General features: G+C 40.7%; 1 protein-coding gene across 3 annotated transcripts in view; it reads left to right on the forward strand.

The window, feature by feature from the left end:
• plxna4 (plexin A4) overlaps nucleotides 1–11,817 on the forward strand; it is a 243,690-nt gene extending 231,873 nt beyond the window's left edge. For all 3 annotated transcript variants that reach the window (XM_085138403.1, XM_085138402.1, XM_085138400.1), the window contains exons 30-32: nucleotides 4,131–4,343; nucleotides 6,861–7,011; nucleotides 7,721–11,817. In XM_085138403.1, the coding sequence (XP_084994529.1) occupies nucleotides 4,131–4,343; nucleotides 6,861–7,011; nucleotides 7,721–7,816 (460 nt within the window). In that variant the 3' untranslated portion in view covers nucleotides 7,817–11,817. The remainder of the gene's footprint in view (nucleotides 1–4,130; nucleotides 4,344–6,860; nucleotides 7,012–7,720) is intronic.
• The last annotated feature ends 11,957 nt before the right edge of the window (nucleotides 11,818–23,774 follow it).

Consider the following 23,774-nt stretch of genomic DNA (forward strand, 5'->3'; position numbering starts at 1 on the left):
AAAATTCCTGTCACTGTGGAATTCTCTAAAGTGACAGATGTTCACTCCCAGGTGCACAAGTACACCTCTAAATTAATATCTGCTGATTAATTTATACCATATTGATTGACCCCTGTGAGTCCACCTTAAAAGGTTGGCTGGGGTTAAATAACTGACACTGCCCTGGAATGGGGTGGGAAGAGGAATGAAAAGGTGAAGAAAAGGAAGTGAACACAGTGGGAGTTAAATGCACACTAATATCTCATTAGCCTCATAGCCTCTGCCAAGATCCCAGCATGCATCACTCAGCCCAAGGCCCAGGAGAACCACAGATATTGGAGGAAAAATTTGTGTGTATCGAGGGACGAATAGACATAAAGGAATGGGTAGGGAGAGGCTGAAGGAAAATATTATTTACTTTACCTTATGAGCCTAATTTTAGGGTTTTTCTCTGTGTTATCGGGCCAGTCACAGTGTGTGTTAAGTGTTCTGAGAAGTCGAGGTGCTTCTCCCCATTAGACTTTCAATGTAGGGCTATAAATAAAGCACAATTTATCATAGCACAGCTTGAGAAAAAGCCACTGAGACTGAGCACAGTTTGTGCTGATGCCACCACAAATACCTTCTCAGTGTGGAACGTGCATATGATTGTGCCCTTAAGCACCTCCCCGCGCGTGCATATGCATAACCTCATGACCTCATCTTACAAGACTGCAATCTTGGCTTCAACAGAAGCCTTCGTTTTGTCTCATGGTAGAAAATAATAATGTCAGTGTCCCTTCCAAGCTGAGCCCCCATCCCATTAAACCTGTCAGTTCCACAGTTATTGTACACACCATTAACTTCAACTGCAGCAGGAGCCCCTATATTCTACTACTACCCCCACCTTGAGGGTTCCCTTCCTCCTGTGTCCCCTGATATAACCTAACTTATGTTAGATCCTTCAGCCTTATACCATTGTCATATCATGCCAGTGTATTTGTTGCTATAGCTTACCAGTCAACCGTTTTGTTTTGGTTTTTTTTATTAGATGAATGTTTAGAAGTTTGCAAAATCTATACTGAAATCAGATTGTGAACCACTATTTTCCCCCATTCAGTGAGAAAATTTTCATAATTTTTCTAAAATAAAAGCGGACAGTTGCTTTGGCATGATTAACGCTGACCACGTTTCCATACACCCTAAAGACCTGAAAGTGATCTTAATGTATCGCTGAACTTTTATAGTCCAAGTCCTTTACATCAAAGCAAGACTATCAAAAAGAAAAAAAAAATACTATGCCTTTCTATACCTCTATGATGGTGCTACACTAAGTTTTACAATGTGCATTGAGCAGTGTGCAAAGTGCACAGTGCTAAATATGAGTGTAAATGACCACCAAGATATATTCAGATCAAACCAAATTGCAAAAGGCATGTTGTAAACACTATACCACCTAATTATCATTTGTCCTGCACATCTTAACGGCTGAAATAGCCTTTAGATATGTAGATATTAGTTCTTAAAGCATTTTCTTGTGCTTGACTGTCAACAGAGATGCATAGTAACTTTGCCTATGCCTATGACCCCAAGTGGTTGGTGGCACACCTTGCAGAATCAAGGCATATGTACTAGGTGTGGACTTTTGGTATTTGGGGAAAAAAACAGTTTAAAATTCTTTTTCAGCAGTTTTACTGCTTTTTGAAATAAAGTTTTTGAAATAAACTGTATTTTCATGGTGCAAAGTTAAATTTAGTTAAACTGTTAGTTTTGTATGTATTGTGTGACAGAGTTGTAACATGTTTTGTAAGTGTGTACAGTCAGTATGTGCATACATGAGTCACTGGCTCCCAGAGCATCTCCAGATGGTATCTTTTGGATTAGTGGCAGTGTGTTAGTGTCTGCTCTCATCCTCACTCCTCTGTATTTGGTCCGCGTGTGTCCGTCTATATGCGCTGCATTTTGGGATGGAACAGACAGAATTTTAATTATTGTGCAAAACTGCCACATACACCCCTCTTTTCTGCCATCATACTGCAACTCAATCCTACTCAGATTGCTTACTACTACCACTGTGGCAGACCTAAGTATAAGGTGCCTATCAGAGGAATAAAATAGCACAGTTTTGCTTACTTAGGCCCTGACTGGAACCAAACTCAGTCAGGTCACCTTTATAAAGCTGTTAATTCAAAATTTAGCCCACTGCATGTCTATGCCATAATGGCACCAGTGAGATGTTGTACATCACAACATCTGTGATTCTTTTCCTGCCAATGGTAAGCTAATTCATTAGGCCCATTCCACAAAATGGGCAGAACATCCTAAAACTGCAGATTCAAAGGGCTGCATGAGGTGGTTTTCAGGGACCACAAGGGGGACTTAGCTGTTTGCAGGTGTTGTTAGGTACCAGTGTTAAAGTGTGGATGCATTCAAAAAATAAGAGACAAGCAACTAGTTAGAATCACATTTGTTCTGGTCACATTTTGCCTTTAGAACAGAAATAATTCTCCTATTTACATCTGCCCAGTTTTGGTAAAGATGCTGTCTAAACTGTTGCTTATTTTGCTTGCTTAATTATACAGTTTAAAAAAAAAACAAAAAAAACAAAACTATATCACACCCTTTCATCAGTTTGAAATGACTGCACTTTCAAGTGATGAATCAGTGGGCCCTTTTCTTACACTGCCAGCATAATTTCTTTAGGATATGAGATGCCCTTGATCTTGGCAGCTGATATTTAACCTAATCCCTAACCAAAAGGACCGATCATGACCATCATTCAGATTCCTAAAGCTACTCAGCAGGAGTAAACTCAGATTTGCCTATTTTCAATGGATAAGGCATACTTATTATGGTGGTAATTTTGCACACACAAAATTGTCCAAAATCTCATCATCTTAGAATCCATTGCCCCATTGAAACGCCAGCTTGTCAACAATCAAGACAGCACAGCAGCCGTGTTAATATCCCTTTGATCCCTGCACCTAATCCCACTAGATTTTTTGCTTAGATTATTTTTGAAGTCATAATGCTGAGTCTTTCCTCATTCTGAGTTTAAATCCTCTTTTGTTACATTGTACAGCTGAATATCTTTGTGGGTGGTTGTACTAGAATAAATGCTCAGTGGATTGTCGAGGAACACTGGTGGTACTTTAAATGAATGCGTTTCAGGTTTTATTTTTGTTTTTTTACATTTTATACTCTTTTTCTCCTACACGCAGAAACTACTGTGTAGCGTAGACTGCAGCAATGTCTTTGTTGATTTTTGTCACATCAGCTAAAAGCGCAGAGCCCAGAGAAAAGTAAAGATACAGAGATCCAAGTAACACTCAGCTTTTTTTTAATACCACCTGAGCCCCTTTCACAGCAATACACAGATAAAGCTGGCCCTATATCTATTCATTTTGGCAGAAACAAGCCCTGCAAATAAACAGACTTGTGTATTTTTATTATTCCTGACAGGCACAAAATAGGACCCACTTGCACAAACAAGGCAATATGAACTGTGTCACTGCGCGGCCCCCAGCGAGGACCCCTGGACACTGCGAGGAAAAAAAAAAAGAGAGCCAGCCACCACCTGGTTTTAAAGATAAAGGCTTTATTGAATTGAGCACACACATCAAATAGAGCACATCAGCAACAGCAGGGCCTGTGTACTAGCTTTGCAAAGTGAATGAATCCTCGTCCCTTCTGGCGAATAATATGTTCATGCCTATTGACTAGCTGGCTGTAGCAAATTTGAAAACGGCATTTAGGGACTTAATCTCAGAGCAGCTCAACCGGACATAGGCTGTTGTTTTACTTCACACTCTTTGTTCGCCCATTTGAATGGCTATTCAAGCATTCTGTCACCGAGACAGAACTGAACAATCGCTGCAAAACTCGTTTTTTTTTTTCCACAGGAAGCCTAACAGACTACATTAGTTAGCATGACTCAGTTTTAGATTTTATTAAGAGACTACCTTTATTTTTTTTAACAGGTAAAAGGGCTTATATTAAAGAATTTCATATTGTTGTGTCCAGAATTGGAAATATCAAGATTGGGAAAACTAAAAGGAATTTAAAGAAAACAGCAACACACAATTATTTATCAGGGAATGAAAAGTTAAAGTGCAAAAGCTGCATGAGTTTGATACTAAACTACTTTTTGTTCTCTTTTCCCTCTCTGACAGCCTACCTCTGCGTTTCTGGGTGAATGTGATTAAAAACCCCCAGTTTGTGTTTGACATCCATAAGAGCAGCATCACAGACGCCTGTCTGTCTGTGGTGGCCCAGACTTTCATGGACTCCTGCTCCACCTCAGAGCACCGCCTTGGGAAAGACTCACCCTCCAACAAGCTGCTTTATGCCAAGGACATCCCCAGCTACAAGAGCTGGGTGGAGAGGTAAGCTGTCAAGAAAAGCGCATGTGCATACACACCAATTACTGGATAGATGAAGAGAGAAAGAACCATCAGAAAACCTGCATTAAGCGTGTTTCATTCCAGCACACACAATGCGACTGTAGCAGTGTGATCTATGAGCTGTGAAACCCAATCCAAATTACAATGCAGTGGGAATAGATGGGAGTGCCCAGGGCATAAGATCTACAGGACATAGGAGTCAGTGTGCGTGAGTAGGGGGGAGAGAAAAAAAAATCAAGGGAAGCATTTTTGAGAGTTGCAGGCAGCAGAAGCCGGTAATTTGTTAAAATGGAAGTTTTATTAAATTTATTTGTCAGCAGGGGAGGCAAAGAGGTCCTGAATAAAAGATGGGGTACTGTGAAGTGGTTCTGAGTATTTATGTGGCTGTAGCGTTGTTGCAAAGCAAGCCTCAGGATGAGAATATATGTGCAGTGCTTGAATGGGTGGAACCAAATGAGGGGATTCAGGCTCGGGATTGTGTGGCTCTCTCTGGTCTCCTATAAGCGATGCATAAAAAAGATATGCGTGGACAGAATAGAGCAGCTGCTACTGTGAGGGGAAAATGCTGGATGCATGTTTTGTTTTTTAATAACTGCATATAAACAGGGAATGCCTGGTATCACAGAATGGCATCAGTGATTACTGCAAAGTGAAACTGTCTTAATCTTTTTAAAGAGCCACACTAATGGCCAAAAGTGGATCTTATGCCGTTTCACTTTACTGTCCAAAGTGCCACAGCAAGGGATTTACAGTGGGGGATTTTTCAGGTCAGAAAGAAACTGATCACTGTAGAGGTTCAGACGAGATATCCTACTGTTCTCTGTCTCCCTCCTCCTCTATCTTGGTTAGAAAGAGAGGACGCTGCTTTAGCTGGTTAGCAGGCCAGTGGATATCTCCATCCCTTGAAATCAGTGTGTCTAGCTCAGTACTACCCTGCTGAGACTTTGCTTGAAACGCCACTTCAGCCACTAATAAATTACATAAGACAACAACTGCATTCAGCACTTCCATGCTATGCAGCTGGGCAGAGCCACGATATCCCAAAGCTTTTTACTTGCTACAATATGTTGATGTTATTAAAAAGGCGCCGTGAAGTGAAGCAGACCCGTGAGCTACTGCCACCTGCTCTGAATTTGATGTGGGAGTTGAAGGTCTCCAGACAATGACAAATCCATCACACCTGTCATTACATTATTTGTATACAAGACTGCTTGCATATAAATCAATACCTTTAAAAGTATGGGATACATGTGGCGGTTTTTCTTTAACGGCTTTTAAACTTCAGTAGTAAACGTTACTGTAGAGACATCGGCACTTGCAACAAACTGGATGTTAAATTGGTAAAGCAGTATTTTTATTTCACTTCTGCAAATAATTGACCAACTAATTATTTAAAGATTTTAATGAATTAAATTAAAAAAGTTGGTGGTCAAGAAGAACGCCAAATGAAAACAATTAATGAAATGCTGCAGACTGCCTTGTGCAGGGTTCTATTTGTGGTTGATCTCATTAGAGATATACTCACGTTTTCCACCTAACACGACAACAATAGTAATGAAAGTGATCGCAGCAAAAGATATTTCGCAACAGCAAAAATGCAAACACTGCAGCAGCCTTTAATCCGCATAATCGTCACACATCAGTTCAGTTTGAGGCTTTCACAGTTTCATATTGTGACAGGTTATTTCACATTTCAACAAAGAAACTACTGAACAGCTAGCTTACTTAGTAAAAAGTAACCTGGCTGTAGTGGCTGGGCCTACAGCTATCTTGTGATTTATACAATGAAGACTTTAATTTTGCTTTCCATACATACCACCTCTTATCCCCCCCCCCCCCTTTTTATTGCTTATGCTTGCTTTAGTGAATGTTATGAGCCTGTTGAGTCCATTCTCATGTTCATGACACTAACAGGGCCAGGTCAGAGCTCTAGCTTTCAGTACTGTGCAGTGTCAATACAGCTATGACCTCTGTGAGTAACACCCACCGGCCTTCTCCTTTGCTCTGTTAGCTCTGACAGCTTGTTTCCTGGCAAATATCATCACACGCACTCCCAGAATTATCCATCCATACAACGGGCCTGTCCTCAAGTGGCTGTAGCTCCAGGAATTTAATATGTAAATAAGCAGCTTTAATCAACACAGTTGATATGGGCAACACAGCTGCTGCTGACAGTGACTGATTGCCTTTAGCTCAGTGCGGCGTGTGTGAGTATACTGTATGCTGCTGCAGTGTTCCATTTTAAAACATGAGGCCTCTCTGCAGCTACAGATTCCATTTAGGTCACTTTACTATGAAACGTGCTTTTCGTCTCTATGCTCCACGCATTAGTCAGGCATTCATAAACGATGAGCTCCGAGGTAAACATCTGTGTAAAAATACATAACTGGGCATATTCTGCTTTCAAAATAATTTAGCACTTTTCCTTTTAGCATCTTTGTTTGCTGCTGTAAACACACCTTAATGCTTTGTATTGTTCCTCCTGCCCTCTCTTCACAGATACTACTCAGACATTAGTAAGATGCCAGCGATCAGTGACCAAGACATGAATGCCTACCTGGCAGAGCAGTCACGGATGCACATGAATGAGTTCAACACCATGAGCTCTCTCAGCGAGATCTACTCCTATGTGGGTAAATACACTGAGGAGGTACGTAATGCTGGGACCTATTACACCTTTGGGCAACACATCAGTGCTGTCGCTAACTAAGGGGGTACTCATAAGAGGCAAATCGTACCACGCCCAGGCATTTAACCCCCAAAAGTCATGAAAAGTCAATGAAAGGACAGATAGTGTATTAAAATGTGGGAAGTAAAAGGGACAAACTAAAGCTAACTTGAAGCCAAGAGCAGTGAGTGCAGGCCAGCTGGGTACAGTGGGACAATCAAAGGCACTCCCTAAATCCAAGCCAGTATATCAATAGCTATAATTAATTTCTATAGTAACACAATAATAATAATAATAATAATGGATTGCATTTATATAGCGCTTTTTACAATTCCGCTATTCATTCACTCTCACATTCACACACTGGTGGAGGCAGCTACAGTTGTAGCCACGGCTGCCCTGGGGCAGACTGACAGAAGCGAGGCTGCCATATCGCGCCATCGGCCCCTCTGGCCAACACCAGTAGGCGGTAGAGTAAAGTGTCTTGCCCAAGGACACGACAACCAGGACAGAGAGCCCGGGGATTGAACCGGCGACCTTCCGGTTACAGATGCGCTTCCCAACCCCCTGAACCACATACAAATAGAAATCTATTGTTTTAGTTTAGTTACTTGCTGGATTTTTAAAGTCCTGTTATGTTGAGTGCTTTTAGTAATAGCGTTGTGTGTCTTTTTCACGGTCACGCCGGCAGATTGTGTGCTCACTGGAGCAGGACGATGCAGCCAGGAAACAGAGGCTGGCCTTTAAGCTGGAGCAGGTGGTGGCCTTCATGAGTCTGGAGAGCTGAGAACCGCACTTCCCAGGGTGCACTGGGAAGAGACCCCGTCAGAAACCGAGCCGTGCCTGAGCGAAGACCTGTCCCCATCTTTTTTCATCATGTGACTTCCTCCCTCCGCCTTTCAGAGATGAATTCTTCCTCTAACTTTTTTTCTGCTTCCTGTTCCCTGAGAAATCCTGTTTTTGTTGTTTTTTTTCCTTCCCATTCACTCTGCTGCATAGACTAGTTTACCTGAAGTTATGCGAGGGGTGGCCCGGAGCTGAGGTTGGCGTTTCCCACAGTGCAATGTGGGGGATCCCTCAGCTTCCCCACAGAGAAGCTTCAAGGGGTGATTGCTTGAAAGCTGGCCATATTGGCAATGTGTCGATCCCCCCTGTTGGAAGGAAAGAGGGGAAAAACATTTTTATGTTGCCTTCAAGAATTTACACCGATAGGTAATTCTTTAAAAACCACAATGTTGGGTGTCCATTTTGTTGAGAACTTTTCAGAATAGGATAGTTAAAATAAAACCATCTCTAGAGTTCAGTTTATTGTAGTTCTATATTAAATATACAGAATCAAGAGGAAGCATCAACACTGATGACTGCAAGCCAAATGAACACCTCTGAAGAGAATTCATGCAAGGATGGTTTGCCAAGTTTACACTGTACCTTCAAGCAAAGCATACATATCCGTGAAATCTGGGGCAAATCCAGGCAAGCCTAGAATGTTCTTGTGTTCTTTAATGTAGCTGGAGTTGTATTTAAGAAAAAGACTGATGGGGGAAGGGAAGAATTATCGCTTCTCTGAACTTTTCCTTTACTGAACCATGATGAACTTTACAAACCAGAGCATCCCCAGCCTATAGCCCTTTGCGACATGCACACATTTTTACCTGCCCCAGCATACATTTAAGAAAGTGCTCATGATTTCTGCTTCCATTTGGCTTATATAGCTACTGCAAAATTAAGCTGTTAGATGAAACCCTGGAGCCCCCGCCCAAGTTGGATCCTTTGTAAAAAAAAGAAAAAGCACACAACCAACTCTGGAAGACAGTGTTTTGACTGCTAATCCAAACACCAGTAGCAGTCTTTGCCTGGCTCTTGCCACTTCCAACCTTGTGTCGCCGCTGCGACGGTCTATCAAAGCACACACATGCACACAAAACGCACACACACTCAGCAGCTACGCAACATCCTGACTGCCCAGATTTCTACGCCAACAATGGAGGAGGTAAAGGGAAGAGCTGACTGAAATGCACTGGGTAAGAAACTGCTTGATCAAGAATGATTCAATACAGCGTGTGCTACCTAAAGAGGCTCTGTTGTGAGAGTAGCACTTCTTTCCCGGGATGTCCCAATGTTAAGACTTTTGTGTGGAGAAATCAAATGACACGGACTTAGTTGGTCAGCCAAAAACCAAAGGAGCTTGAAATTTTGAAAAATGGTCAAAAATGTATTTATAAAGTGCCACTGAGGAACTGACAAACAAAGGACTATGTATAAGACAACCACTTCTAAGACAGAAAAAAAATATTGTGACTTGAACTTTAAGCAACATGTGTGATTTTTCTGACCTCAGTGTGTCGAGGTGAGAGGCTCTGTGGGCGAGGTGATCCGATCCTCCTTTCTCTTTTCATCATCCCGGGTCTCTCTGGCTCTCGGCACACCGTTCACCCCCTTTTTCGTCCAGCTCCTGACTTACCAGTTTTTCTGTTTTGCACAAGCATTGGAGATGGTAGCCAGTTGCATACGGCAAAAACCCCAACTCTTGAGTGTGTAACTGTTTGAGGCGCTCTTGTCTGTATTAGTGTAGTTGTCCTCAGTGGCGGCAGGGGGCGGCCTTCTCCAAACCTCAAAAAAAAGAGAGAGGAAAAAAAGAAAGAAAGAAATTTAAAAAAAATTAAAAAAAAGATCTGATAAAGCAGAGCAAGACGTGAGCATCACGGCAAGATAAACAGAAAATGATGGACATAGATAAGACTTGTTGGATGTGAATCCCCACTATGGGAGAGAGCGATGGAAAGATGGAGGCGCCCTCCGTACATTTTGACCTCTGCCCTTTCTTTTGCCTTGACAACGTGCCCCATGTGGTGATGTGAATGTGTGAAGACCGCCCTAGGTCCACCTTGGGTCCTTTATTGGCTTTTTAAGCGCATGTAAAACGTAAACAATTTAAGAAACTTATTTAAAAAAAAAAGTGAAAAATAAGAAAATTAAGCCTTGCAATGATGATGTGGATGTGTTCTTTTATCTTTCTTTTGCTTGGAAGAATCAAGATGGAAAAAGTGGATTGTTCATGTTATAAAAACTATAACTTTCGTTTAAGGTGGAACCTTTATCCAGACCAGTCCCCCTATGACACAGTCTCGTCCCTATGATTTTTGTGACGTGATAGATGCTAAATAAAGGAGTTACTGTATACCTTTGCATGTTGACCTGTTTGGGTGGTATGAAATTGAATTGCCTTGCAAAAAGATATTTAGAGACTTCTACAACTGCTAGGGGCTTTTGAAGTCATTTCCAAGACAACTGCTCATTTTCTGGATTTCATTTAAAGACAGCATGTACCCCATTTTGGATTTTCTTGTACCATTTACTGTGTCCTCCATCACAGACCAGCACTCTTTGTGTGTGACAGCTGTGCCGCCTCTGCAGTTTAAATCTGGTCAGGCAGAACATTTTTTGTTCTTTTTTTTATTGGTTTTATTTTTTCCTATTGAAAACTGCGTTAGAGTATTTCATCGTGATAAATGCTCAACTTCCCAGAACAAAAAATCCCTTGTTCCCTTGTGATGAAGCCTGCCCTTTTTTTTTTTAAAGAACAGAATATGTGCAGTTATGAAAACAGACGGGTGTGATTAGATGCAGGTTCACGTCCTAAAAAGCAACCAAGGATTGCCTCAATTTGCCAGCACAAGATGTGAAAATGAACAACGAAAAAAGAAGAACAAATTAAGTAGGCCTATACCTCTAATTTATCATCCATAGCAGTAGAGGCGCATTAGCTTTGTTAGACTTTTGTTTTAGACCGAGTTTAGCAAGTGACTCTATTTTTTTTAAGGGGTCATTGTCTGTTAACAACTTTCTGCAGCTTTTTGAGAGGCGATCAAAAGGTTTTGGGAATTATGTCTTTGTGCATGTTTATCTCTGCAATGTACACTGGATGTCCTCCACTGCATCTCAAAACCAACCTTTCAAGTTGAGTTTCAATTAGCAGATCTGGAGGAAGTCACAGTAAGACAAGTCTGGCAAATGTTGAGCGAACAGACTTTGTGTGACCACAGAACCCCTGCGTTTTGAGTGCACACACCACACTTCAGACATGGAAAGTCTGAACCCTGAGTTTATACTGTATTTAGGATACAGAACCTGCTGGAACATTTGTTCCATGCAAGTTTGGGCTCTACTATATACACACTCTGAATGTGCAAATTGGACTTTTGGGATTTCATCTTCTTCTTTTGTTCATCTTCATGGCCAAATTCACAGAACTTTTTGATCACATCTCATACAGCATACAGAACTTCTATTATTTCAATTTAGGATTAATTTTAGGTACATCCAAGGTTTCTGTTCCCAGCTGTGTGTTACTAAATAAGATGAGAGCCCTTGGCTGTGATTGTAAGTCTGCTCCCCCGGTGTCTCATCCTGTCTTTCATTTCTCCCCCCCTCACCCTGTCACTTCCCGGGCAACAAAGGTCGTCTGGTAGTAGCCACCTAGCGTTGCCAAGAGCACAGATAAAGTTTCCACCTTCAAACGTTTTGTAGGAACTAAAAATGTCCTCCTAGCTCAGTGTTATAGCAGATGTTACACAAACATGCTAGAAAAGACTTTTACTAGATCATATTTGAAAGATAAAGAGTATCTTATTGAGAGATGAAAACGAAACCTGGGGGATATAAGGCGAGCTTCTCTAACTTTGTTATAATTAATTGTATACCTGTGTATGTAAATATAATGCATTCCTATTTTGCAGTCAAGAACAAAATACTATTTGTAATATAGAATAAACTTTATTATGAAACCAAGCATTTCACGAGTCTCGTTGTTCCTTATTGTGCGAGTTTGTGAGAAAAACCTACCTACAGTGCACGCAAAGTAACACAATTCCATAACAATCAGCTTATAAAGGCTACACTGTGTCTTTATGAGCTGGATGGCACTAATTTCCTTTTCAATTCCCGTGACAGTCGCTACAGGGTATGTTCAGGGACGTGGAGGCCATTGCAAATCCCCCACTGTGGGGTGCCAGACAAAGCAGCAAAGAAAAGCTACACAATAATGCATGACAAAGAGTCAATTGTACTCTGGGATTTCTCATTACTCCCTTGCTGTTGACTTTATACATGCCAGGATACACAAGGGATAGAACTGTACTGTAGCTGCTAGATCTCTCCTGTGATAAGAAACACCATCATCTCTAAATCTTTAAAAACACTTGTCCACATAATCTCAGACTTTAAGTGTCCAAATTAGTCAAAATATGGATTTATTCAATCAGTTCTGCCCACAGTACCATTGGGGAAGATAAAGGAAACCATGGATCTGGATATGAATGCAAGTGGCTTCAAGGGTAAACCTCTAAATAAATATGTAAATTAGCATCCAGCAATCATAATGTATCCGAAGACTATCACACAGCAATGACATCCAATTCAGCCAAAGCCATTAACATCATCATAGCAAAGCATAAAAAAACATCCCTGCCAACTGAGAATTGAAGATGAAAGCTGAGGTACAAAAAGCTGGTTGATCCGTCGTGAGCAGCAGATAGTAGCACTGGATGGAGCCAGGTATTTAAGCAAGTAGGTATGCCAATGGCATCCTTAAAAATGATAGTCCTAAGCCACTATTTTTACATCATTCATTGTTACAATTTAGAATGTAGAGGATTGGTTCTTGAGATATTACATCACGTTTTTGAAGCAACATCCTAAGATTCGGTTTGTACAATACACAAATACAGTGAGATATACCCCAGACCCGTAATGTATAAAAATAAAACATGAGGACACAAACAGTATCCTGTTAACTGAAAAATTACTTGTACTATAAAAGTGACAGGGCATAAAAACTGTATGAATGAGAACAGAAAATGGTGATAGAAAAAAAAAAGATTATTCGAGAAGGAAGTACACAACAAAACAGAGCAAATGTGTTTTGTTGTCTTAAGGTTCTAGAGACCAAGAAGGGGATATTTCCTGCATCTTATTGGAACTAAAGATCTATGTGGGACCAGAAAAGGTCTCAAAACAGAAGGAGAAATGATGAAAGTTTTTAATGAGCCTAGTAAAATTGCCTCAAAAGATTCAGGCTTTAACCAGCTGAACAGTTCAGACATCAAACGGAAGAGAGAAAAAAAATGTCATCACCTGAAAGTTAAAAAAGAAAATCCTACATCTGCATCTTGCCAAATTTGTTAGTTTTCTAATTCTGCATTCCAAGCTGGATTTTTTTTTAATGTAGAAACTGGCTAATAGTGAATTTTCCAACTAATGTGCAACTCTGGCTTACTGGACCTGGACCTCTCATTGTATTTGGCTGCAAGTCAGCCTATTAACTTTGCCAACTTATGCAAATGCTGCTTAGCTCCTAATCTGTGTTGAAATAAAATAAGCTTCATGGGCTACCTCCGCAGCTCCCGTTTATATTGTCAAGAGACAAGTTACAAAAGCCAATCGTCTTTAATGAGAGGCGTTTCCTGACATGATGTAACCAAATAACCAGGTCAAAAATATTAAGTAAACAGTCGCACTGGTAAAAGATTAGCTGAACCTGTAAGCTTCTTCCAGTTGAAGCCAATCAAGCAGACCTGAAGCCATTCAGGAAATCAAGGAGGGAAATCCCTGCCTCTAAGCGCATGTCACTCTGCAGAGCTTAGCTGCAGTAAAGACATAACTGGTTTATTTTACTCTGCAACCTGCATTATTCAGTGTCATACATCAAAGGCAGCCAAAATGCACACTTTAATGTATTAAGTTTAATTTGGCTCACCGGCTTCGTTATCTCACAAAACACACAACCTCACAGGAAACTCTTTGTAACATCAACTTTTCCAACCGGTGCAGCTGCACAATAAAGCACAACACTACTTCATTACAACAAGGCCATCTTTAAAACACCTTCCCTGAAACACCCGGGGCTGAAAAAGTCAGAGGTAAGGTTTAAAAAAAAAAAAAAAATGAGTAAATGGAAAACAGGAGTGACAAATGAGGAAATAGAAAGTTCTGTGCAGCACAGGAGGGCAGCGAAGGTGTGAAATGCAGAAAACAGGGTGACAACCTGCTGGACGGGTATATATGGATGTGAGAGGCTGCAGCACTCCAGCAGGCTTAGTACCTGACGAGGACGAGAGATTGAATTGGCCTAGTGTCACCCTCCATATACCAACCAGTGAACTGGGAGTAATGGGTGAGAAATAGAAAGAGGGAAGGTGGAGGGAGAAATAGCAGTAGGGAGAGGTGGGGGGGCTGCCAAGTGTTACCCTAATTTTCTGACTAGTGAGCTGGGAATAATGGAAGAGAGGAGAGAGGCAACTCTGTGAGGTGATGGGTTGAGAAAGGTTGGATGGAGGTATCAGAGGGGCAGGATGATCGAGGGCCGGCTATGATTGCTTTGCACCGAGGATGGTTTTCCACACTCCCATGATCACCACAGCTCTTTCACCTCAAATCCCCACCCTGCCATCACATCCCCAAGCACTGATGTGATGTGGCTATGGAGGGAAAAAAACAAAAAACCTGAAGGTCCATCCACATGAAGGTCGAGGGATGGAAAAAAAGAAGTAGTGAGCGGTTTGGTGCTGTTGAGACATTCAGCATATTGCAGGGCATGCAGGGTTACAGTGCAGGACAATCAATAACGCTGGACCTGCTGCATTAGGGACTTGAACCCATAATCATTCCTTGGTCACCTTAGCTAAAAAGACTGATCTTCAAGAAGAGAAACTATATTTACCGTCAACAAAGCAATTCAAATGACTAATCTCACCATCAGCTGCTAGGTCAAAGGTCCCTCACAAAGAAAGACTTGAAAGAAACTAATGTTACAGAAAGATACGAGGAAGTTTTCAAATCCAAGCTCGTGCACTTTATGGCATGGTGACATGCTCATTACTTATAATCAATGCACATATACCTAAGTTGTGTTTAATGGTTTGGTTTGGCTATTACCACCCACCTGACTAAAGGGGGAGGAGCCAGAAGTGTCAAGTATTAGAAGGTGAAAACAGCGCGATTCTTTTTTTCTCTATTTTTTTTTTTTTTAAATCATCTGTTGTCAACCTCTGTCATACGCATCTTTGGTGGAGCTGGGAGCTGATCCTCGAAGAGGCCTTCCTCAAACCAAACCCTCGCGCCTAGCTTGTTGCTTTGTTATTATTGGTCATTAGTCATTTACATTTGTGTCCTTGCTAGTGAATTTCCAACTCTCTGCATAAATACGGTCTCTCATTCACATTTGAGCTTCACAAATGTGCATGAATGCATGTAACTGCATGAGTTAATATTTAGAATGAAAAAAATCACCACCACAAGTTGAATCACAAAACAATGAAATCCATCACAGAATATTACCAAAAATATTATCCATATAGGCCCTTATAATAGGCCCTATAATAATTTGTACATTTTTAATATATGACCACTTCCAGCTCAAAACTAAAGCAAAAAAAATGTTCAACTGGGCTTATTTCTACTAACTTTATAGTTTTTTATTCAACATAGAACGATGATTGTGACACTGTATCAGAATCAGCAGCTCTCAGTACATTCCCTCAGAGTATCTCCTTACCTTCATTGAATTACAGCAGGTTAAGTTGCTGCATTGTGTCCATAGAAGGACAGCTTCACGAATATATTGAGCTAAAGTAGAAAGTATTTCACTTTGGCAAGCATTCATCCTTGCCAAGACTTTTTCTAAAACATCTGGCTCTTGCTTGTGATTTCAAGTTTTGGAATTGAATTTTTTGTGTGGCTGCTATCACTGGCTGCTTTTCTGACTACCAGACTGGCAGGATGGATGACTTGATGATAGCAGAACAATCTGGACACTGGTTGACGGGTCTAATTTCAGCAGTGGACTCAGATATTGACAACTGCACACAAGCAGATGGAAGCAATTTCCGATATTAGTCTATTCTCCTCCGTCTGTTCTGTCTTGGTAAACATTTGTGTTGCTGGTAACAGGAGGGATAGAGTGGGAGAGAAATGAGACGGACATGGATACATCCAGAAAAACCCTACATAGTACAGATGGAGAATAAAGATACAAATCTGTCAAAGGGTTTAGAGCTAAGACTTTAAGTGACCTTCAAGCTGAGGTGTACACTGTGAGTCTGCTGAGTCGAAACAGTAAAAGTATAAGTGCGCGATAATTCTACCAGACAGAACTCGAGTCCTGTGTAATGCATCACCTTCTAACTCCAGGATAACCGGTGCAAGTGCTAAAATTATTCTGATGATACCAAACGCCATCTCTGAAACCTTCACTCCAGCATTGCTGACTACTTCCACTGCATAAATAAGCTGCACAGTTACAGAGTCAAGAAAAACAGCCTGTTATGGTAAACATTATTACACCTATAACGCACACACAATCTCTCCTCTAAATCCCCCTCCCCGCATTTCAGCTCCTAATCAATAAGATCCATGGAATTCCTTTTAAGCAGCCCATTTGCTCCTCGGACTCCAGCGAATTACCAAAGCTGCGTGAGCCTGTACAATACAATAAATTGATTATCTGGTTCAGATGTTCATTGAATTTATTTTGATTCTATTGTCTGCTTTCATGCCTGGCACGTTCTTCCTCTTGATAATGGATTATAGCTGTGCAGCAGATCGGTACGGTTTCGTGCTCTTGGAATGGTTTGAAACTGGAATTTCAAAAAACATTCCTAAGCCATTACTTTAAAGCAACAAAACAACTTTATATTAAAGGTACATATATTCAACAATAACTATTGTTCAGATCAGTAGTATCTTTTGTCATTATAAAACTAGTATCCTCTTAACATGATTAACATCTTTTATAAGGTAGCAGGTACCACAAAACAAGACCCTGATAAATATGCACCATTCTTACGTAATAAAATACAAAACCATAAATAATAATGACCAAATAACTCAATTAGTTAAAGAAGACAATGTTTAGTATCCCCCAGTTTAATGCGAAGCATGGCTCATAACTTATTAAGGAGACTCATTAAACTGCACAGTTATTAGTTTCCTTTCTTTTTATACTTAGGAAATCCATCATAGCACAAACACACTGCAATGAACAGAGCCTGTAATGAGTTACAACTTAAAGTGGAAAAAAAATGGGTATTTTTTTTAATCATTCTCTTTTTAAAAAAAAGACATAGTAATAATAGTAATAGTAATGACCCAAAAAATAAACCATACTGTTAAAGATTTTTTTAATACAAATCAGAGGAACAACACTAACATAAAAAAATGCAGAACTGCTAAAATTAGAAACTTCCCACCTTTGAATTATGCTGAAAAACTAGCATTTGTGAGTGGTAGGCTGGAATTTCTTAGTATCAGGTTTTCTAAAAGCTCCCCAAAAGCCTTAAACCTGTAGTACTAACAGGGACCAGAGAAATGGAGATAATATTTCTCTTATATTAGCTCCATTTGTTGCTGGCTCTTGATAAATCCAGAACTCTATTTACAATCCTAAAATAAAGTTTTGAATGATCAGGCCCCATCATATCTTAGAGACTTTTAAGCACAGACTTTCAACAGGCTACAGTTTCCAAAAGTAATGGGAGGCAGAGCCTTCACTTATCTCCTCTGTGGCACCAGCTCCCAGTTTGGATTCTGGAGTCAGACACCCTCTCTATTTCTAACATTAGCCTTAAAACTGTCTTTTTAGATAAAGCTCAGGGGACCATTCCTTACAGAAGTTATGCTGCTATAGGCTTCACATTATATAATGAGTATTTCTTTTCCACTCCTATGTTTTTTTCATATGCCCTTCCTCCATTCTTCCCCCCAACTAGTTATTGCAGATGGCTGCCGTTCCCTGAAGCTGGCTCTAACAGGCTTCTTTCTGTTAAAAGCGAGTTCTTCCTTCCCACCATCGCCAAATGTTTGCCCATAAAGGATCATCTGACTGTTGAGCTGTTGTCTGCGATATTGTAGGATCTTTACCCTTACAGTCTAAAGCACCTTGAAGCATCTGTTGTTGTAAATTAGTGTAATTTAAATCAAAATTAATGAAACATGCAATACAGAGTCCATTTGTTGTCGTCTATTATGTCAGCAACACCACTGCTAAGAGAAATGGTGATATGCTAATTGTTTGAACTGTCAAAATGAAATTGCTCAAAATAAAAGTTACCCATATGGACATTAAAGCCTTTACAGCTTATCCAGAGGTAAAAAAAAACAAGTTTTCTAATTTAGTGAGTGCACAAAAGGATGATCATGAGTAATGTTATATTGATTGAGTGTAAGATAAAAGAGTAGAAATATGAAGAAACTGAGGGAAAATGACGATTTGCTGCTCTTTAATACAGACTCAAACATTGCCGATGATAATATCAGGAAAAAAATACATCTGTGTTTTTGTGAGCCGATTTGGTGAGCCAGCACACAAAGGGCAGCCCTGTATCATAGTCAGCCACCTGTGGGCTTTTGTCCCTGGCCCAGTCACGTCACATATCCCCGCCATGTTAGCCTGTCTACAATGGACAGGAGCCCATCAGCTGGATTCAGCGCTGGCCCTTGCCTTTGTGATCTGACTGCTGTATGATACACAAAGCAAAATCCCACTAGACAGACTCACACAGGGATTAACACAAATACCCCCCACCCTCACCCAATAAAAAAAAAGAAACCATATGTGAACAAAGCCACACACGTTTTCACAGCTTCTCCAGCACCAACATTATGAATATGAATAACCCTCTGGCCCAGATTTTAGCGAGCTGTACCATTCTGTGCTGCGTTCAAGCCTTCAAGATGTCAACACAGCGACAGAAGGGCAAACTGAGAAACAAATCTAACAACACAGTGTGGGCCAGCAATTGGCTATAGGCATTAGCCAGTGATCGAGGGTGATGAGGGAAAAAACGGGTGTCCCAGTGCTGGCCCAATACGCTTTATTTAGCAGAGCAAATCTGAGCAGAGCCCAGTGACTTGCACCAGTTGTTTATGCACTAAAAGTCCATGTGGTGAACTAAAAACTTTGCAATTCAAGAACCTAACTTGTCGAGAGACTTGTGACGACAGCTTGCTGAGAGGGTACAGATTGTAGAGGGGTACAAACGATGGCAGGAAGATCTACCTCTAATCCAATTCAGTGGCAGCCATTTGAATAATTGATGTGGGGACATAAATTGGTTCATTCCAGATGTCCCCTGCTCCCTTAATCAATACTGATTCCCTTAATCAATGGTTGGCTGCCCAGCCCATGACTTTGGCTGTTCTACCCCCACATAGCCAGGCTGCAGCCAAAGCTTCCCACAGTCCGAGTCACAGGTGGTTGGCTGCAAAGTGGCTGTTTACAGTGATAGACTCTGGGTAATTGAGGCTCTTACCCGGCGGGGTTGGGGTGGTGAGAGCAGCGGTGGGGAGACTGCAGATTGGTCTCTTTTGTGGAGAAGGCACATGGCTTCCATTGGGAAATAACTGCAAATTGATTCCAAGACTGCCTTGAAAAGAAAACTTTCATCATGGAGAGAGCGACTTGATTAATTAAAAGACAGAGGAACATGGATAGATGCTCTAGGTTGGTGACTAGCTAGAGTGATATTCAACTTTCCTAGAGATGTGAGAAAGGGCAAGAAGACACTCTCACTTGCTGCATAAAGAACCTGAACTTGCTCATTTCTATGCTAATAATCTGCATACAGAAAAGCTGACAAATATGGAGTACACACACAGCCAGATAATAGTGGGCAGAAGGAGCTGTGTGCCAGGATGCCAGGACAGAGTGGAGCATAGCAGTGTGTGACAGCTGTGTGGCACAGCTGGGGGAGACAGATAACCCTCAGTCTGTATGAGCTGACAAAACATCCCTCCTCAGAAGACTGAACACAACTTCACCTGGCTCTGCTTGCTTTCTCATCATCCCTCTGTACCCGTTGCTCTTGTTGTTCCTCTAAATACCCCTCTCTTTCAACCTGCCTCTCATTTTCTACTCCCACAATCCATGTGCCCGTTACATCCCTCACCTTTTCAATATCCTTTTCATATCTGTTCCTTTTCTAAATGTAGCCTGAAGCTGACAGGACACCGTCAATGTACACCTGGCTAGAGTGGGCTGCAGGCTGCCAGCAGGACACTTGCAGTGGTCTATAAATGTCAGGGTATAAGTGTCAGGGTTTGGGGGCAAAAAGACTGACATCCAATAACAGGTATAAAGCACAGGCAGCTAATTTGTTAAGGAAGAGGATAAATACAGTGTGCTGATCAGGAAAGAGAAAAATAACATAACAATCAAATCTGGCACATGTCTTAAAAATCATGTTTCCAACAGACTTTTGTTACATCTTTCACACAGATTCAGATGACACCTGCAGAGCCATTTCAAGTTATGCAAAAATCCGTTTCTGGGACGGTGCTGCATGCTTGATGGAATCCCTAGAGATCTCGGCACAGACGTGCCTGCTGTATTCCTGCAGTTTGTTGATTTTTCAGCCCCAATGAATTATTAAAGCATCAAAGTCTTGACATATTATCATCATCCAATAAATCAAGATGTGTCCATTTCTATTTCACATCTGAAATAACAAAAACATGATAGCAAGATGGATTTTGGACTCTACAATTGTCAATAATGAAGCCACAACATGTATTTATAGCACCGAATAACTAACCAAAACCGAAATGACAACTGCAGATGGGGACCTCTTAAGGGGGAATTGCACTTCAACTTGCATTAAACAAGCTGCAAGTATATTTGAACCAACAACATAATCGGGGTTCTTAAAAAGCTTTTTGTGAACATTGCTAGCCATTTTGTAAACGCGTGCAGAATACAGCACATGTATGTAAACTGTGTTTGTATGCTTGCTTATGCTGATGTAATGCTTAATATCCAATCACAATTCAAATACACCCTTTGGCTCTGAAGTCTTGCTTGGAGCTGACTGGCAGCATCCTTGGAGGGAGGCACAGCTATAATCGATTTACACAGCAATCACAGATCTGCACACAGCAACCTTCAACAAGTCCTTGAAAGCTTGAATCTCTCTGCTGATCACAAGCCGTCAGCAGAAGCTGATTAATGAATTAGATGTTCATATGTGCGTTTAAAGTCACACCGGCTGTGCTACAGTAGCAATCCTCACACTAGCGTTTGGCAGAATGAAAAGCAGCTATCCATTATGTCTGGCTGTATTTAGAATCAAATGTCGCATACGTGATAAGAGTCACTCTGAATTTTAAAAGTGGGACAACAGAGCACATTTTTAATGAAAAATAGGAAGGGAACAGTGACAGGGTAGAGTGAAAAAAGCAGGAAGCTGGTGGTATGATCTTTTAAAGTTATTAAACATATAGGAATGAAACCAAGTCCCTTTTATATAAGTCAGATATAACAAAAACGATGAACTACGGACTGAAAAAAACTCAAGGCACAACCTCATTATTTGTAAATGCAGAAAATCTGTCAAACTGATACGAGCGTTTCCTCCCATTTCTTTGCAATATAAATGTTGCTACTAATTTTACTAGATACACATAGAAAACAAATGGAAGGATGCTTGCTGTACTCTGTCAAACAGGAGATACGGCAGAGCGAGACACTTGTTGTGAGACACTCGCTCACTGTCAGTATCCATCTGTTTACCTTGCTGCCAAAATGGCGCTGGTGAGGAAAAACAAGTGTTCTCTTCAAAGGCCATTAAAAATGGATGCGGGAATTAACAGATCATATGATTTTGGGTTGGGTTTTTTTTTTTTTGGATGTGTGTTTGTTTGTTTTTCCAAAGCTCTCAGACCACATTACGCCTCAGGTTGAAAGATCACCACTCTAAAACATCTCATCACATAACGACAATGCTGAACCCCCACCGTTATGAACCTGAAACACACTTGCAGCTAATGAGCTGAGCAATTAACTTCTAAACGTGCAGAAACTCTGTCACCAGGGAGTTAACCACATGTGCTGCCTGTACGAAACAAAACATAATTGATTGTTCCCATATTTTAATCAGCCTAAAAAGGGAGGTGCTGGTGGAAGGATGAGGTTTTAGGACTCAATCTGCTAATCGATCAACCTGACACAGGTGTTGACAACCTGCCATCGGGAGTTGACAGTTAAATGTCCAACAGCTCGTCACAGGAGTATATGTGACAGATCTAGTGTCGGGTATGACTTGTAATGGGCCCTTGGGTCACACCGCAGCCAGCAAGAGTGTCATTTAGGTGCCCAGAGGTCACATTCTAGTCTAGCAAACACAAACAGCCCTGTTGGTAACCAGGGACATCATTGTCACTGGGCACTGAAGAGTGTGTGCGTGTGGGTGTGTGTGTAGAGACAGTGTGAGATGGAGGGGGTTGTCTTTAAGGAAAAAGAATGTACTGACAGAGTGGAGACAAAGTGGAGAGGGAAATGCACTTTTCAAATGTCACCTTGCCTTGCCACCCTTTATGCTCAGAGAAAGAATGGTGTGAAATAGTAAAAAAATTTAAAAAAGCTTCTCGTTTTCAGAACGTCTTAGGATGTACAAAGGAAAAGGAAGCTAAATCTCTGGTATGCTGATATGGTTTTTAACACTATATAAAGTCCAGCATTATAACTTCAAACTCTATTAAACCTTAAAACACACCATTCTTTAACTAATTGGACACAGGCAATCTGCACATTATTAAGAATGCTTGATTTGACTCATATAAACTGATGACAAGAAGCCAGTTACCAGTTTGAAGATCGAAATAAGTAAAGTCTTGTAAAATAAAACAGTAACTCCTAATTAAACTCGTCTTCAACACAGTTGGCAGATAATTGCTAAACATTTTAAAATCTAATTTACTCAAAAGCTGCCAAAGCAGATAAATTCAAAAGGCCTTTCATTTTTAACCTGTTTAATTTTAACATTGCCCTCCAATCACCAAATCAATGCTTATTGGGGGGAAAAAAACATGTAAAAGCATTGATGGAGTCCGTTTTCATCATTATTCACTAATCCAGTGAACCACCACCTCAACTTTTTTCCCCACCGCTTTTAGTCACACATGCCTGAGACTGTCTAGCAAAAATGGGTACTCCCCAACTGGTTGCAACTGTTTACTGGAGCTTGCTAGCTGATGAGATAAAGAGGGTGGTTCACTAAAAACCTCCATGTGGTTGTATTGATCAGAGAAGAAGAATGCATGAAAGACATGGGCTGTATCCCAATTCAGGGTCTGCAGCCTTAAAGTACGCAGCCTCAACGGTCCTCAAGGGCCGCGTACTCAAAGACCGCTAAGGCCGGAAGTGTGAGGCTTAAATGAAGGAGAACATATTTTGTTTGTTTGTTTCTACATGAGCTTTGTGTGATTTAATAAGTATCTGAGGCTGAGACCACAGGACTGTAAAACATGATTGTTGGGCTTCATATCTGTACTGAACAGTCATATAAGATTAGCTAGTAAATAACAAATAGTTAATGTTGTTCATGAGACTAAAGTCAGTGTAAATATGATATGGCCAATATTATAGTTATTATACTAATCATTATTAGTTATTACAGCAGTGAGTTTGAACTCTCAAATCAAATCACTTCTATTGTCACATCACATGTGCAGGTACAGTGGTACAGCACATGTGAGTGAACTCTGTGTCAAATACTGAGCTTCAGTAAAGATACAAGTTGCAGCTATTCATATGTCCTATCACCTTAAATCTTCACTCAAAGACACTCAAGTATCTGTGACAGTGTATATATAGATGTATTATATATAAGAGACAAATATTGTTCCTTCAGTATGTTGGCATTATTACATTTGGCTCAATGCTTACATATATGTGTAAAAAGCAAATGTACGAGCTG

This window comes from Neolamprologus multifasciatus, chromosome 17 (genome assembly GCF_963576455.1).
Source record: "Neolamprologus multifasciatus chromosome 17, fNeoMul1.2, whole genome shotgun sequence".
Taxonomy (NCBI): Eukaryota; Metazoa; Chordata; class Actinopteri; order Cichliformes; family Cichlidae; genus Neolamprologus; species Neolamprologus multifasciatus.